Here is a 16,460-nt window from a genome sequence, read left to right on the forward strand (position 1 = left end):
GGAGTGGTTGTTTCACACCCGGGATGCGGCATTCCCAGAGGATGCTCACACCCGGGATGCGCCCGCTCCCTCCAGGCATCACGCTGGAAGTGGTCCCCGTTATCCCTCCCTTCCCTCCCATCCTCGCTCTTTGTTGCTGCTGAGGAATTAATAGCACGTTTAAAATACCTCGAGTTAAAAAAAGAGTTGGCTAAAAAAAGCCTAAAAACCCTCTTCTCACATTGCACAGCGTGGCTCGCTCCCACCCCGAGAAAATATAATTACAAGCCACATTATGTTATTAATAATCCCCTCGGTGCCTTAATATATCAAATAGGTTCGTTTTTTCCGCTACCAAAAGAGAGCTCTCGCTGAGAAACCCGGCGAACGAAGTGGCAAAAAACCACTGCGTGCACAAGGGATTTCTTTCAGAGGTGCCAGTCCTTGAGAGAAGCCCAGCCACAGAGACACACGTGCAAAGCATTAAGCCGGGAGACGCTTTACCCCACTCTAAGCACACCCCCTGGGCTGCCCAGATGTGCAGCCTGTTGCTGCAATCCCATTTCCTCGGCAGCTCCCGCTGCAGGGCTGCGCATCCCAACATCTGCTCCAGGGTGCCTGACCCACAGCCGCGGGCGGCACCAGCGGGCAAGTTCACTCCGTGTCTATTTTTTTAAAAAAATTATTATTTAGAAGGGGAAACTTTCCAGCCAAGGTAAATAAACATCGGAAGGGACTTTAAACGCCTGATGAAGGCAAGCAGCGGAAAGGCTGATTCACGCAAAGCCACTTCCATCCCTCCTCGCCAGGCTGCGAGTGCCACCCCCTCCATCCCGGCTCCGCGCATTCCTGCGAGGCTCGTTTAGAGCTGGGAGTCGCACAACCGGCAGCCTGTCAGTGTGGCTGCTAAAGAGCTGCTTCCTGAGCTTTCGGATTGGATCACGATTCAAGATTTGCTTGATAGTAACACCGGGATGACCCAAACATTTTTATATTGCGAACTTCAGAGACAAGGGGAAACCGATGCAGGAGTTTCAGCGCTGATTTGTGCCTTCCCCTCCACCTGCCTCCACATCGCCTCAGGGTTAAATTGTAAACTGCAAACGGCTGTGTCTGGTTGGGGTTTTAAATGCATTGCCCTAATCCTCCCTCCATCTCCCCAAAAAAATTTTTAACACGCTAATTGGACAGGATTTGGAGCAACCCGGTCTAGTGGAAGGTGTCCTGTCACATGGCAGGAGGGTTGTGGAACGAGATTATCCTTACGGTCCCTTCCAGCCCACACCATTCATGCTTCCACCATTAACAAATCCCCGGGCGAGCCGCTTGACACGGCGCAAATCCCGGCTGCGAGGTGAACAACCGAGGCGAACAACCTGCTCCCTTCTTCCCTTTTAATTTAATCCCAGCGCTGGCAGCGCAGAGTGGAAACGGGGCCACGCGTGTGGCGGCGGCACCTCCCCGCATCCTGCGGGGCCATGTGACAGCGGAATGCACCTTCCTGCCCTGCCTGAGTCACGGGATGGCAGCGCCGGGATGCTGGGGATGGGGCTGGGATGCTGGGGATGAGATGCTGGGGATGAGATGCGGTCACCGCCTGGGATTCTGGGGCCGGGATTTTGGGGATGGGGCTGGGATGCGGGCACCGCCGGGATGCTGGGGATGGGATGCGGGCACACCGAGGAGAAAGGATGCTGCAAAAAGCCCCGCCACGATGCGCAGAGAAAGGGGAAGAATTCCACTCCCCATCCATCCATCCCATCCCTCCATGCCATCCCACCGGGATGCTGCCGTGTCCGTACTCACAGCGGCGGGGCAGCGCCGGCCGGTTGTCATTGGGAAGCCAAATCTTCTGGATGCGGCTTTGAGTCAGCTCCATGGGCATTTTTAAAACAAAGGTCTTTTTGCGCTCCGCGTCCACCTTGATGCGTTTGAGGGAGGGAGGAGGAGAAATAAAAAAGGGGAGGGGGGAGGAGGTGCGGGAAATATATGATAAAAAATAGAATAAAAAGGGGTTTTGTTGCAGTCGGTGGTTTGGGCGAGCGGCTGCGAGCCTCCTGAAGGTTTTACGGCAGGAGGGGGAGGAGGAGGAGGAAGAGGAGGGCCGGGTCTGCAGGGCACAAAGCCGGGCAGGAATGGCCCCAGCGCAGCCGCTGCGCGCTGAGAGGGAGCGAGGGCGAGCCCCGCTGCGAACCGCGATGGAAAGCGGGGTGGAAAAAATACAGGTATTTAAAAAAAAAAAAAAAGATAAAAAATTAAAATATCTTTCCTTTTAAATCGGAAAAAAAAAATAGCAAGAGAAGAAAGGCAGGAGAATCTCCACGCGGGGAAGGAGCGGTGCTACAATCGCGGCTGCTGCTCAGGCCGGCTCCGCTCACGATGTGCCGGCAGCCGCCGCGCCTCCTCTTTCTATCCCGACAGGCCGGGACCGCCTCCGGGGCGGGGCGGGACGGGACGGGCCGGGCCGGGCCGGGCGGGCGCTGCGGCGCCGCCGAGGAGGAGGAGGAGGAGGAGGAGGAGAGGGAGGAGGATGGGAAGGAGAGGGAGGAGGAGGAGGATGGGGAGGAGGATGAAGGCGCGGATGCCGGCACGGCCCCTGGCGCCCCCTGGCGGCCGCGGCCCGCGCTGCAGCGCGGACAAAGGACGCGCTTTGTTCCGCGGGGGGAGCGCGACACCGACCCCGCCCCCACCGCGGGGATCTGGGGCGCGCAGGGCACCCCCAGACCAAAATATTCATGGTCAAATAAATGCCCTATTTCATCTCTCGCGCCTTTTCAATCAACGATGTAAAACAATATAAAATGATGCAAAATGATGTAAAATTATGGAAATTGAATTTAATTTTTTAATGGAAAATGGAAACTCGGCAATAATAAACTTTTTAAAAAAGCACTTTAAAAATAAAAAAGGAGTAAAAGACATAAAGAGAAAAAAAACATTAATTAAACATTAATTAAGAAAATAAAATAGGGAATAGAGGTGAAAATAAGAAGGGGGAAAGGAAATTAAAAACATGGGAATAAAGTTGAACCAAATAAAAAAATAAAATTAAAAAAAATTAACTATAGGCAAATAAAATAAAAACAATTTTTAAAAATAAAATAGAGGGAGGGGGAAAGAGAAAGGAACCCTAAGTACACAGCGGTGGGATGCGGGGGGGCTCCGCTGCGCGCCCCTTGCGCCGCTCACTCCGCGGCCAGCGGGTTCGGGCCGGGGGTCCCGGGGGGTCCCGGGGGGCCGGGGGATGCCGGCCCTGCGCTCCTGCACGTCGCTCACGTCTCACATGCGGTGCCGCTTGCGCCGCCTCCCCCGGAGGGGATGCCCGGGATGCGGCGGCTCCGCCTCCGCCCGCGGCCACCGCGGCCGCTCCGCCCCGCTCCGCGTCCCTGCGCCAGCAGCAGCGCTGGGGATGCTCCGCGGGAGCCTCTGCTCGCAAACGGGCGTAAAATGCTAATTTTTAACCAATATTTTTTAAAATTAATATTATTTTCATTTAATAACCTCGTTTCAATATTTATTATTTAATGTTTTCATGAAATGATTTTTTTATATTAATATTATTTATTTTTTCTTTTTTTAATTTTTCATTATTTCATTATTTATTTCATTTTATTTTTTCATTATTGTTTATTTTTTCATTTTACTATTATTTATTATTTAATGTTTTCATAAAATTATTTTGCTATCGTCATTTTTTTCATTTTACTGTTATTTATTCTTTCATTTTTAATTTTCTCATTATTTCATTATTTCATTTTATTTTTTCATTATTATTTCTTTTTTCATTTTACTATTATTTATTATTTAATGTTTTCATAATTTTTTATTATTTTATTATTTTTTATTTTACTAAAAATTTAATTGTTTAATTAATAAATTGTTAATTTTATTATTTTTCATTTTACGAATAATTTAATTTTCATATTACTAATAATTTAATTATGCCATGTTCATATACAATAAATAATAAAATATAATAAAAATCAAACCTGTAATAATGATAATAATAATAATCATGATAATAATAATTATACCATTTTTTATTTGTTTATTAAATGTCTTAATCCACTCGCCATGTTCCTACAAGTTATATTGCCACTCTAAATTAGGCTGCAAACTGCACCCCAGCAATGCTGACACCCCCACACAGCCTCTGTTTGCAGCACAGAGGGGTTGGGACCACCCTGAAAATTCCTGTGATGGTGCCCAAATCCCAACACGGAGGTGCCCAAACCCCCTTGTCCCCCAGCACTGATGGGGATGGTCCCACCTGGCATGGAGAGGTTTCTTTGGGAGGATTTTGGGAATTTGCCACAGCAGGGAAATGTGGGATTGTGTCACGGGTGGGAAGAGCTGTAGAGGTGGGAGCATCTGCTTTGATGGTGTTTAATACAGCAAATTTTGCTTCAGAATTTAAAGCCTGATAAGGAGCATCTCAGATACCTAAAATGTTCAATAATCTTTTTTTACTTAGGGCATTTTCCTTCTCTGGAAGCAAAGGCTTGTATTTTTATAACGCATTTAGAAGGAAGATATTTCTGGCTAATTCCTTACATGGAGCCAAGCTGAAGTAAAAAGTGCACAATCTTTCCCTCTCCTACACAAGGGGAAAAAATATTCACAGGCAAAAAGAAAAAAAAAATTTAAAAAGAAATTTTTAAAAAAGCTACTATGAGGGAGCTGGAAAAGAACCAGAGATTTGGGGTGTGGGAAGGAAGACGGGAGAGAGCTGTGAGTGCTCCAGTTGGCAAGGATGGGATGGGAGTGAGGCACAACAGCCCTCCCTGCACCACTCTGCACAAAACCCCCAAATCCTTTTCACATGTAGGGCAGCAGAAAATCTGTTCCCAGCTAGAGCATGAGTCAGAAGGAGGACAAAAATTCACATGATTTTACAGGACGAGGAATTCAGGCATCATCATCATCATCATCATCCCCCTTCCCCCAGCAGCTCTGTCCCCTCTCCACGGCTCTTTCCCACCTCACAAATCACCACCCCCACGACATGAAAAGGAGCCCGAAAGCGAAACCCTGCCTGAATTAAAATCACAGTCGCTTCAAATTAGATCCACCTAGTGACTCTTGGCTTAGAAACTCCCAAATAACTGGAGCGGAAAGCTTCGACTCCTAAATAAGTGGCCTAGATTTCAAAGGCACCAGCACCCAGCTGCTGCCAGGGAGGTCAGCTGGAAGAAGCATTTCTATTTTTAAGGCACTTGCACCCTGGGGAGAGGGCAGGGATGGCACTAGGTGCACTCAGAGGATTATTTTTTTTCCCCTCTCCCAAACCGTGCTATGCAAAATCCCAGCTTCCTAAAAATAGCACCTGGAGTGGTAAACAACACGCTGCTGGCAGCTGCTGTGATAAGAAGCCCAAAGGGGTGCTTAGCTCAGCGATTTTTCAGGAAATCAAGTCACTGGTGCAGCCTGGATGCTGTCAGGAGGATGTGTCAGCTCCTGGAGAGCCACCACAGGCACGGGGTGACACGGGACAGACAGACAGACAGGGATGCTGTCCCACGCTGAGGGACAGAGGGTGGAGGGAGGGATCCACCAGCCAGTGTGTGTGCCACACATACCCCAGTCAGGAACTGGCAGATATTTAATAAATGAGAAGGGACAGGGGTATAAATGCAATGCCAGGGTTTGAAATGTGAAAATCACGGGGGTAAATGGGAAAGAAATTGACCTTAAGAGTCCAAGGGATTAATGCAGCAGGTCCAGAGAGGTGGGAGAGGGAAGTACAAAAAGGGAAGGTCTGGAAGAGAAAGGGGAAAACTCAATTTCTGTGAGAATGGAATACCCAGCTCTTATGGGGTTTAAAGTCTTCAAACTTCTCTGAAACACCAAAACTAAAACCTCACAATTCCCTCTTTTGTTCCACGGCTGCTCCAACGTCAAACTCACCTAGCAACCCATCCTGACACAGTAGCTCTGGATGCATCCCAAAATAACAGCTCCAGACTTCATTCTCCATCCCCTTTGGAAGAACCCACTGGTCACCAGCCAGCCTTCCCTGTCATCAGAATGCCAGCACCAACTCTGACTAAGCCATGATTCACCCTCCTCTTCTCATGTCTTTTTTTTTTTTCAATTTATTTATTTGATTCCCTCTAAAGGAAACTTGGAAGGGAAGGACCAGTCACGTTCCTGCCTACATTCGGTGCAGCACACATCCTCTCCTTTGGATGTGCAGGGTGGGGGAGATGCCCGGTGGGATCCCAGTCACACATCCAGGAATTCTTTGCATGGTTAGGGTGCCTGGGAGCTGTGTGTACATCTCTGTGTAGGTGCAGCCACGCATTGTGCTCCGTTCATGTCAGGGCAGCTTCATCTGCAGCACTTTCCAGCGTGGCCTTGGTTTATCAGCCTGGAATGTGGGCACAGAGCTCAGAACCACAGCAGGGTTTGGGTTTAAAGGGATTTTCAAGATCATCCAATCCCACACCCTGCTGTAAGAAACAACTTCCACTATCCCAGGCTGCTCCAAGCCCTGTCCAACCTGGCTTTGAACATTTCCAGGGATGGGGCAGCCGTAGATTCTCTGGGCACCCTGTGCCAAGGCCTCACCACACCCACAGGAAGGAATTTCTCCCTAATATCCCATCTAAATCTACTCTCATCCAGTTTAAAGCTGTTCCAAAGCTCTCCCTACCCCGGGAGGGTGGTTGCAAAAGTCAGGCAGCAGCTGCCCAGACTCTTATTAGTGCATTTATGACATTTTCTTGCAACTGAAAAAAATATTCCTCTGGGCTGACCAAGGGGAATTTATACGGTTTTCAGGGGAAAAAAAAACCAAAACCAAACAAACAAACCAACAGAAAAAAAAAAAAATCGGTAAATTTTGCACTTACAAAAAAAATTAAATAGTGGGATACTGGAGAAGCCAAGAAAATTATCTGCCACATTTTTCAGGGAATTAGATGCTTTCAAAAAGGTCGGGAAGGAAATCAAGTGGTTGATGTACCCCTCCCCTTGCCAGCTGGATGCTGAGTAGTTTTCACTGCTGATGGCGCTTTCTTTGGAAGGACTTGAGAAAAAGCTGCTGCGGGTCAGCCTGGTGGCGGGGAGGGTGCTAAAAAGTCTGATTTTATCAGGCTGATAAAAATGTTTGGATTTGGAGAGGCAGCTGGAGTTCACGGTCCTTTGCGCCTGCACTTTTCAATTGCCTCCCTCGCCCCTCGCAGGTATTTCAGTTACAGGAATAAATAAACAAGGAACGAAGTGTGAGCTGTACCTGCATCGCCACCCTCCCTCTCCCTCATCCCACCCAGCTCCTGATGCCCGGGAGGGAACACCAAGATCTCCTTCGTCTGTCCCTGTAATGGATTGGGGTGAAATTGAAAAAGAGTTTTTTTATTTCCCCTCCTCTAAACAAGTTGTGTTTTCTTCCTCATTTGTGCCTGTCACCTTCCTGTTTTGCAGGCTCACGCTGCTTTTCTTCCTCCCGCTGCAAAGGGGAACAGAAACCAAGCCAAAACATCTCCTCACGATATTATTTGCAGACAGCAACATTAGGGAATCACAGAATGGTTTGGTTGCCATTAGGAAATCACAGAATGGTTGGGGTTGGAAGAAACATAAAAGATTATTCCCTGCCATGGGCAGGGACACCTTCCACTGCCCCAGGTTGCTCCAAGCCCTGGCCAACCTGGCCCTGGACACTTCCAGGGATCCAGGGGCAGCCACAGCTGCTCTGGGCACCCTGTGCCAGCACAAACTCTGTGCCACAAATATGACACCTCTCAAAACAAACGAATGACCCCAGACAGGGTTTCCTGCAGGGATTAGGGGTTCCTCAGCAGGGATTTACCCTGAAATTAGGGGAGAGCTCCGGGTCCCTCTGCAGCAGGGAGGGCTGAGCCCTGCCCGGGGTGCAGGATGCAGGGCAGGAACACCGTGTGCCCCAGGGCTCTCCCTCCTTTCCCCCACCAGTGTAGACACCAGTGCTCCTTCCTGGCTGAGCACAAGCCGTGCAGTTTTCAGCCTGTTGCACCCTCTAATTGCACCTGGTGTGCTCATGAAACTCCTTCCTGGGCTGGTTGTAAGGAATTCCAATCATTGCTGACAGCACCGGGTGCTGGGACACCACGGGCTGCCACAGCCTGCCTGAGGCTGCAGCTCTGCCTAAAAATAACCACGAGCAGAGCAGAGAAAGGGGGGAAATTCAGCTTGTGGCACTGAGAAAGCAGGGCTGAGCCCCAGAGGGGGAAATCCCCACCAGGGCACGGGGCATTGCTCACCCCGCTATCAGCCCCTGTCAAACACTGCACCCAGGGCTGGCCTCGCTTTCCTGGCAGCCAAGGACAGCAAAAGCCAGGAAGGGGGGGCAGAAATGCAGAATTCAGGCTCATTCAGCAGGTTGGGGACCTGCTGGTTTTGCTCAGCCTCTGCTCTGAGCTCCCTGTGTAGTTTCATTGCCACACGCTGAACCATGCAGCAACTGCTTCAAGTAAACTCCTCCTTGAAGCCAACACTCTGCAAAGGTGTTTGTTTGTTTAATTTCTTTTAGTTTATAACTCTTCAGGCAGGAGGACAAGGGTTCAAACCTTTTTTTCTTTTCAGTGGTTGGATTTGTGCCCTAACTTAAAGGTGTTTGGTTATACCTGGCTGAGTTAAAGGGTAGCAGGAAGGGAAACAGGAGTTGTAAATGCAATGCTTGTCTTTGATGAATATGGGGAAGAAGGAAGGAGGAGAGCCTTGATTCAGTCTCAATTTATCAAATTAAAAGCAAAATCATGCAAAGTTTCCTCCACTGTCCTCAGAGAGCTGGAAATGCACATCCAAATGTGTCTTGGATGACCCTGTAAATCTTAAGACCAAAAATGGAGACATGTACAACAGGTATCCATTAGCCAGGATTGATGACCCCAATGGAGCCTCCCAGATGGAGGTCCATATTTAAGAAAGGAAGTTTATTTATAATTTAAAAAAATTATTACATTCCGTAGTTCTCATAAAACATAATTTGGAGATAACACTCCGAAGTTGCAAACATCCATTAAAGGAGGGACATTTCTCAAAGCTGGCAGGTCTGCTCAGAAACTGGTCCAGGAGGATTGAGCAACGTCCTGTGAAAGTTCCTGACTGTACAAGACCAGTGCAGAACAAAACTCACCCCATAAATGGGCTAAACCATAAAGATAATTGACTCCAGAGAGGGTGGATTTAGGGTAGATATTATAAATAAATTCTTTATTGTGAGGATGATGAGGCCCTGGCACTCAGAAGTTGTGGCTGCCCCATCCCTGGAAGGGTGCAAGGTTGGACAGGGCTCAAAGCAATGTATTTTTGTGGAAGGTGTCCCTGCCATGGCAGGGGTTGGAGCTGGATGAGTTTAAAGGTCACTTCCATCCCAGGCCATTCTGTGATTCTATGAAACACGGGTTTCTAAAAGTAGATATGGGGTAATTAAATGGCAAGAGGTTGGGATATTCCAGTCTCAGGAATTTAATACTGGTTCTTCTAGAAACAAAACCTGGCTGCAGAAGTTCAGGCTTGGTCTTAATAACAAGGGTTAAAGAGTGCAGATCAGTCAGAGAGCCGCAATTCAGGTTCTGGCATTGTCAGAGCTTCTGAAAAGACAATATTCACATTATCTTGGCACTGGGTTGAGCCTTCTACTCCCAGGTACTTTTAGTTACATGAAAGGAACACTTCCCTGTTTGCACTGTTATTTTAAGGTGTGAATTTCCCCACTGAAAATCCTGGGATTGCTTTAGGGTGTAAATCCACAGGCTGTTGAACTCGACTTCAGGTTACCTCATCCCTAATCAAGAGGCCACAGCCACCTGCGACAAGGCACGGATCCAGCAGAAAAATCCTGCTGCTCTGAGAGAAAAGCGTGTTTACAGGGCTGCTGTGTCCCCGCTGCCAGATCAGATGTTCCCTGTCCTGCTGCTGCCAGCAGAACTTGGCATGTGTTACCACAGTGCCTTCTCCGGGAAAACCAGCAGAATTACAGCCATGTGCTCCTGTCTCAGACAACTTTCATGAAAAATCCTTTCCTTAGGATTTTTCCTCCTGAGAAGCTGGGAGGCCTCAGGAACAAAATGTAAACAATGGTTATCTGCTGCTGTGGAATGCAACAGGTGGATTTTTGATTGGCCCATGTTGGTTGTTTCTAATTAATGGCCAATCACAGTCAGCTGGCTTGGACAGAGAGCTGAGCCACAAACCTTTGTTATCTTTGTTTTCCTATTCTATTCTTAGCTAGCCTTGTGATGAAATCCTTTTTTCTATTCTTTTAGTATAGTTTTAATATAATATATATCATAAAATAATAAATCAGCCTTCTGAAACATGGAGTCAGATCCTCGTCTCTTCCCTCAACATAAGATCCCTGTGAACACCAGCACATGCTCACACCTGAACCAGACCTAATTTAGAATTTTAATGGTATAACCCCAGCGGGGAGCTCAGACCACTCACTCTGTCCCCACCAGTAGGATAGGGGAGAAAACTGGAAGGTAAAAGTGAGAAAACTCATGGGCTGAGGTACAAACAGTTCAATGGGTAAAGCAAAGGCCACGTGCCCAAGCAAAGCAAAACAAGGAATTCACTCCCCACTTCCCACAGGTTTCCAGTGATCCCCAGGAAAGCAGAGGTCCATCACATGCAGTGGTGGCTTGGGAAGGCAAACACCATCACCCCTTTCCTAAACACAACAAAATGGAATATTTTATGGAATATTTTTGGTCAGTTTGGGGTCAGCTGTCCTTGCTCTGTGCCCTCCCAACTCCTTGGGCCCCCCCAGCCCCCTCAGGTGTGGGGTGAGGAGCAGAAAAGCCTTGACTCTGTGTAAGCCCTGCTCAGCAAAAAAACAAAAACATCTCTGTATTATCAACACTGTTTTGGCCACAAGTCAGAATCACAGAGCAGCAGCTCCTCTGGAGAAAATCAACCTGTCCCAGCCCAAACCAGCACAGTGCTGCAAAGCAATGCAGCATTTTGGAGCTCTGATGGGAAGTACTAAGAATTCCAGCCCTCCTGTATGAGTAGATTGTCAGAGGATTTATTTTCATGGAGGTGCCCAGTGGCTGAAGTTGTTTGTGCTCATGAAGAACTTAATTCCCAGGTGGGATGCAGCTCTCCAGGTCTGCTGCCTGCAGGGCTCGGTGCTGGATGTGAAACCCCTCGTGGATGATGAATCTGCTCAGCCCATGATCCCCCTCCGGAAATCTCAGCCTGTCATTATCCCCTGGACTTTGCTATTGAACTGTTTCCCAACTTCTCATTACCACCCACCTTTCATTAAGAGCCCGGATCGTTATCTCGTCATTGCAGGTTATTAAATCCAACAATGGCAAAGGCTGTGGCCTTTCTGCCGCTGACTCACCTCATTATGTAACAAGCCCGGGCCACTGACAACCTCAGCATCGTCATGGCGACAGGGAAGCCTCTAAAAAAGTTGTAGGCAATGATGTGGTGAAGTCAGACACACCAGAGATGCTGGGGAATCTCTTCAAAGTAATGCAGAAAAAACCCCTAAAACACAAAGCTCTGGGGGAGAACATGGGTTTGTGTTTGTGATCATCAAGGGGGACGTGCTTGTAGGCAGCGGCGGGCAGCAGATTAATCACAGCCCAGGAAAAAGGCTGTGGAAAAAGGGTATTTTTTTATCTCAGGTCTCAACCCCCGCTGCTAATCAGTTTGGCTCCTGATGCAGGGCCTTTTGAAGCAGCATCCCAGAAGGATGTGCACTGCCTGGGAGGCTCGGATGGAAAGGCTCCCCTGAGGGATGCTGAGCAGGGAGGAGGCGTTGAAGCTCTCAGCTCCTGCTGCTCTGCCTCTGTGGGTAGAGTTTGGGGAAGGATTTATGTAATTTTGGGGTGTCTACAAGGAATTGGTCACTTTTCACCACTTCTACCACCTGTGGAGAGAAATGGGCACTCACTTGCACAGGGAACAATCCAGCAGCCCTGCTGTGGGTACTGACCGCAAACCAGGGTGAGATGTGTCCTGGAGGAGTTTGTGTCCTCTGAGCACGGAGAGGACCTCACAGCTGTGCCCAAAACCATTCCACACACACCTCAGAGCTCGAGGTGACCCAAAACACAGGTCCTTGTCCAACCCAGAGCCCCATGCAGGGAGGCAGAGCAGAGCTTTGCATGTTGAAATCGTGTACGTGCCGGGAACCTTCCCACCCACACCTCACCTCTGTGAGCACGCCTGCCCCATGGACAGCCTGCTCACCCCTGCCTCCTCACGGGGCTGGCGTGACCCAGACAATGCTTGCCCAACAGGGGCCCACACGCCCCAGCTGTGGCCAGGGAGAGCCACTTTGGGACCAGCAGCACCCCCGGGGCTGAGCTGTGCCCTGGATCTGCCTCCCCAAGGGCTCCTCTCTACATTCAGCTGCTGGGAACCGCAAGGTGAGCTCTAAGAGTCCCACTTCTCCAGAGTGCTGCCATGTGCTTTTAAACTCCAGACCTGCAAGGCACTGCTTGTAGGAGCGCTGTGAAAGACAGGTGAGAGGGAAGGTGTGGGGTCAACAAGCTGAAATTTAGAATAGTAAGGGCCAGTTTTGTTCCCATATCTTTTGCTGGAGCTCATTACAGTCACAACCTCTCCCAGGGAACCTCCAATTTCCTAACACCTCTCCTAACCAAGTTTTGGACCCAAATCACTGGAATCAGATCACACAGATTGCTGGAATGCAGAAATTAAATGATCAAATTTCCTTATCACGGTTTTCTTAAAATTCTTCCACTTACAGAGCAATGATTTTAGTGCATTTAAGTCCAAGCATATGATTTTAATTTGTGTATTTCATTTACTTTCTTCTATGCCAAGGAGACCTGGCTGGGAAAGAAAAAAAAAGTCTAAAATTGTTAAAAAACATCTACAGAATTTGTTCCTTCTTTCCCTGATATTTTCCAATCAGACATGAAAAATATTAATGGAAAATGTCTCTGGAATTTTGGGGCAAGCTGAAACAATATGGGGAGCTTGCTGCCAACATATTTTCTCAAATACATTTATATTTTCCAACCCGCAATGACAAGCTGTTAACAGGTCCTTGTGGGGGGGGAAAGGAAAACTGAGCTGAATGTTTAGATTTCTGCCCTGAAGTTTAACAGGGAGCAGCAAAGTAGCATCTGGGTGCCTGGCAGGGGTCACAAGGAAAGATGCTGTGCTTCAGAGCACTTGGGAGGGCCTCAGTTTTCTCCCAAATAATTGCTGTTACTTGAGCTGAGAGCCAGAGCCAGGAGGGCATGGCACAGGTGGAAACACATCTTGGCCATTGATTATGACTCATCCTCACTGAATACAACTGGAGATGGGGGAAAACCACTTTTGTTGTGTCTGCTTCAGCATTTCCAGCAACACCACCCATTAGGGAATCACAGAATGGTTTGGGTTGGAAGGGACATAAAAGATTACCCAGTTTCACCCCTTCCACTATCCCAGGTTCTCCAAGACCCATCCAGCCTGGCCTTGGACACTTCCAGGGATCCAGGGGCAGCCACAGCTGCTCTGGGCACCCTGTGCCAGCACAAACTCTGTGCCACAAATAGGACACCTCTCAAAACAAACAGATGACCCCAGACAGGGGCTCACCTCACATTTCCATCCCCCTGTGCCCCCCTGCATGGCCCTGGTGGGTTCCTGCTCCCTGCACACGTCCCTGGGCTGACACCTGTGGTGACAGCATGGCCACAGCCAGGGTTTCACATTTCCCAGCCCAGCTGTTTACCCAGAGCTCAGCCCGAAGGAAAACAACTGCTAGACAGTCAACAAGAGATCTGAGGGACACCCGACTCCTGGGCAGGCTTTCCTGCCAGCTTCCCTAGAAAGGAGAGCCAGGCTCAGGCTCAAGGCATGACCTCCCTTCAGTTCATGTTGTTGTTAACCAGGCTGGGACAGCCTCAGGCTCCTGATTGATGTGCACCTTTCACCCACTGCCGGGTGCAACGCTTGTGCTGCCTCAGGGGATCCATGGATGGTCACTGGGACAGTGGGAGATACAGTTTGTACCCATGGAGCAGAGCCCAGAACAATTCCCAAACCTGCCAGCCACGCAAAAACAGCTGTGGCTAAGGGGGATCCCACCAGGATGGGTTGGTGTGACCACATTCACAGGGGTCCAAGGATGAGGGAAGAGACGAGGATCTGACTCCATGTTTCAGAAGGCTGATTTATTATTTTATGATAGATATTATATTAAAACTATACTAAAAGAATAGAAGAGAGGATTTCATCAGAAGGCTAGCTAAGAATAGAAAGAGAATGAAAACAAAAGCTTGTGGCTATGCCCTAACACCTCAACCAGACTGCAGCACCAAGTGCCATGTGCAGCCCCACAACCTTCATTAAATTACCTTCTGATACACCTTCTGAAGACTGGAGTCTTTCATTCTATCCCTGACTCAACAGCATCAGGAAGGGTTCAGCTCAGTTTTTGGGGATATCTAAATTCTAAGCCTGTAATTAAAGCCAGGCAGGGCTTGAGGAGGGGCTTGTGACAGTGTTCACAGGGGTCTGAGGATGAGGGAAGAGACGAGGATCTGACTCCATGTTTCAGAATGCTGATTTATTATTTTATGATATATATTATATTAAAACTATACTAAAAGAATAGAAGAAAGGATTTCATCAGAAGGTTAGATAAGAATAGAAAAAGAAAGAATAAATAACAAAGGCTTGTGTCTTGGACAGATAGTCTGAGCCAGCTGACTGTGATTGGCCATTAATTACAAACAACAAACATGGGCCAATCACAGATGCACCTGTTGCATTCCACAGCAGCAGATAACCATTGTTTACATTTTGTTCCTGAGGTCTCTCAGCTTCTCAGGAGGAAAAATCCTAAGGAAAGGATTTTTCATAAAAGATGTGTGTGACAGGTTTGGGATGAAGGTGGGGCAGCCAGAGGGCCACAGGAGCTGTAGCACCTGCAGGACATGCTTAGAGCATGGATGTGCTGTGCCCCTAAACACTGGCACTCATTCCAGACCCAACCAGCTGAATATCCCCGAAAACCCACCTCAAACCCATTTCAAACCCACCTCAAACCCATCCCAACCCCATTCCAAACCCACCTGAGGCCAGAGCAGAGCAAGCACAGCTCCCCTGCACACGTGCAGGAGCGCACGCAGCCACCCCAGCCCTGGCAGCCTCCAGTGCCTCGGGATGGCACTCACAGATCTGGTCCTCTTGCATTCAGGCAGAGCCAGTCATCGATGACAGGGGTGACTAAAGCTCAGCCCTGGCACATGCCAGCCCCATCCCACGCTGCTGCCTTGTCCCATCTTGCCTGCAGCTGGGCCACCCAGCCCCGTGTGACAGCACAGCCAAGCCAGGCTGGAAAAGGTAACCTCAGGTCGTCCAGAATTTGGGCTAGGAAAGTCACATCCATAAAAAAGAATACTTCCCACCCTCGTGCCTTCCACCTAATTGCTGCTGTTGCAACAGCCCTACATGATTTAATGGTTTATTGCATTGTTCTTTTATTTATGGTGTAAATGTTTTGGACGTGATTGGTTTCTCAGCAGCTCAGCTGCACTCAAAATTTATTAAGAGAAGAAAAAAAAAATAAAAAGGGAAAGGAGAAACACTGCTGTAACCAGAGGTGATTTAATGTTTAAGGGAAACAAAGGCTTTGCTGACTGTGCTCCCCTGTGCACATGATCTTCACAGCTGGCAGGAGGTGGAAATCCATTCCCTGCCTTTGGCAAAGCCACCCTGAAGAAAAAAACAAACACAAAAATCACTGCTGGCAGGTGCCTCTTCTGCCTCAACTCATCCTGCTCAGCTCGGCTCAGCAACATGGAGATTTTGGTGGTGAAGCTACTTCTGAGTCCTTCTTCCCCACCCCAAAACCTTGTCCTCAGCTATGAATGAGATCCAGCTGGAAATGGACCCAGGCTGGAAAAAAAAATCCAAACCCTACCATTTATTTTTCTTTATTATTATTCTGTATAATGTTTATTCTATAAATTTATTTTTCTTTATTTTGCTCTGAATGGGAATGTTGTTTTGTGAGCATGGATCCATCCCTGGAGCACTTGGTGTTGGCATAAAGCCATCCCACACTCCTTTTGTGGAAGGGCTTTATCAGGAGCGTGTCTAAGTCCAAATCACAGCCTCAGCTATGTCCTGCTGCTCCTGTGAGAAATTCCTTGCTAATGAGGAGGATTTCTAAGAAAGTCAGTATGAAGGAGAAAATAAAAAAAAAGTAAAATTCTCAAATTTCTGCTCCAGCCATGTTAGAGTCTCCTACTGGCATTAAGGTGAGTACTTGCCTGGGTCATACCTGGCATGAAGTCATGAGTTTCCTCCAAATAAATTCATATTGGTGACTGAGGAGCCTTTATTCTGCACTTGTACTTGGCAGTGCCCACTTGCATTTTTGGGGTGGAAAAGTTTGATCTCCTGGGCACAGAGCTCAGCAGTTGTTCAGTCCTCACCTTCAAACCCACAAGCAGGACCCAGTGCAACCCTGCTTATCCCCCAGTAAAGGCAGCTGAAACATCCTG

General features: G+C 48.3%; 1 protein-coding gene across 5 annotated transcripts in view; it reads right to left on the reverse strand.

The window, feature by feature from the left end:
* Positions 1 to 16,460, reverse strand: part of PFKFB3 (6-phosphofructo-2-kinase/fructose-2,6-biphosphatase 3) — a 44,258-nt gene that overhangs the window by 17,846 nt on the left and 9,952 nt on the right. For 2 of the 5 annotated variants that reach the window (XM_054292431.1, XM_054292430.1), the window contains exon 1: positions 1,786 to 2,011. The exons of 1 other annotated variant lie outside the window; for it this stretch is intronic. In XM_054292431.1, the coding sequence (XP_054148406.1) occupies positions 1,786 to 1,864 (79 nt within the window). In that variant the 5' untranslated portion in view covers positions 1,865 to 2,011. Of the gene's footprint in view, positions 1 to 1,785; positions 2,012 to 16,460 lie in introns of those variants that run through there. 2 more of the 5 variants (XM_054292428.1, XM_054292427.1) reach the window with 1 other exon arrangement.

The sequence above is a fragment of the Melozone crissalis genome, unplaced genomic scaffold (genome assembly GCF_028551555.1).
Source record: "Melozone crissalis strain CALT ecotype California unplaced genomic scaffold, PUWL_Pcris_2 ptg000110l_1, whole genome shotgun sequence".
Lineage (NCBI taxonomy): Eukaryota > Metazoa > Chordata > Aves > Passeriformes > Passerellidae > Melozone > Melozone crissalis.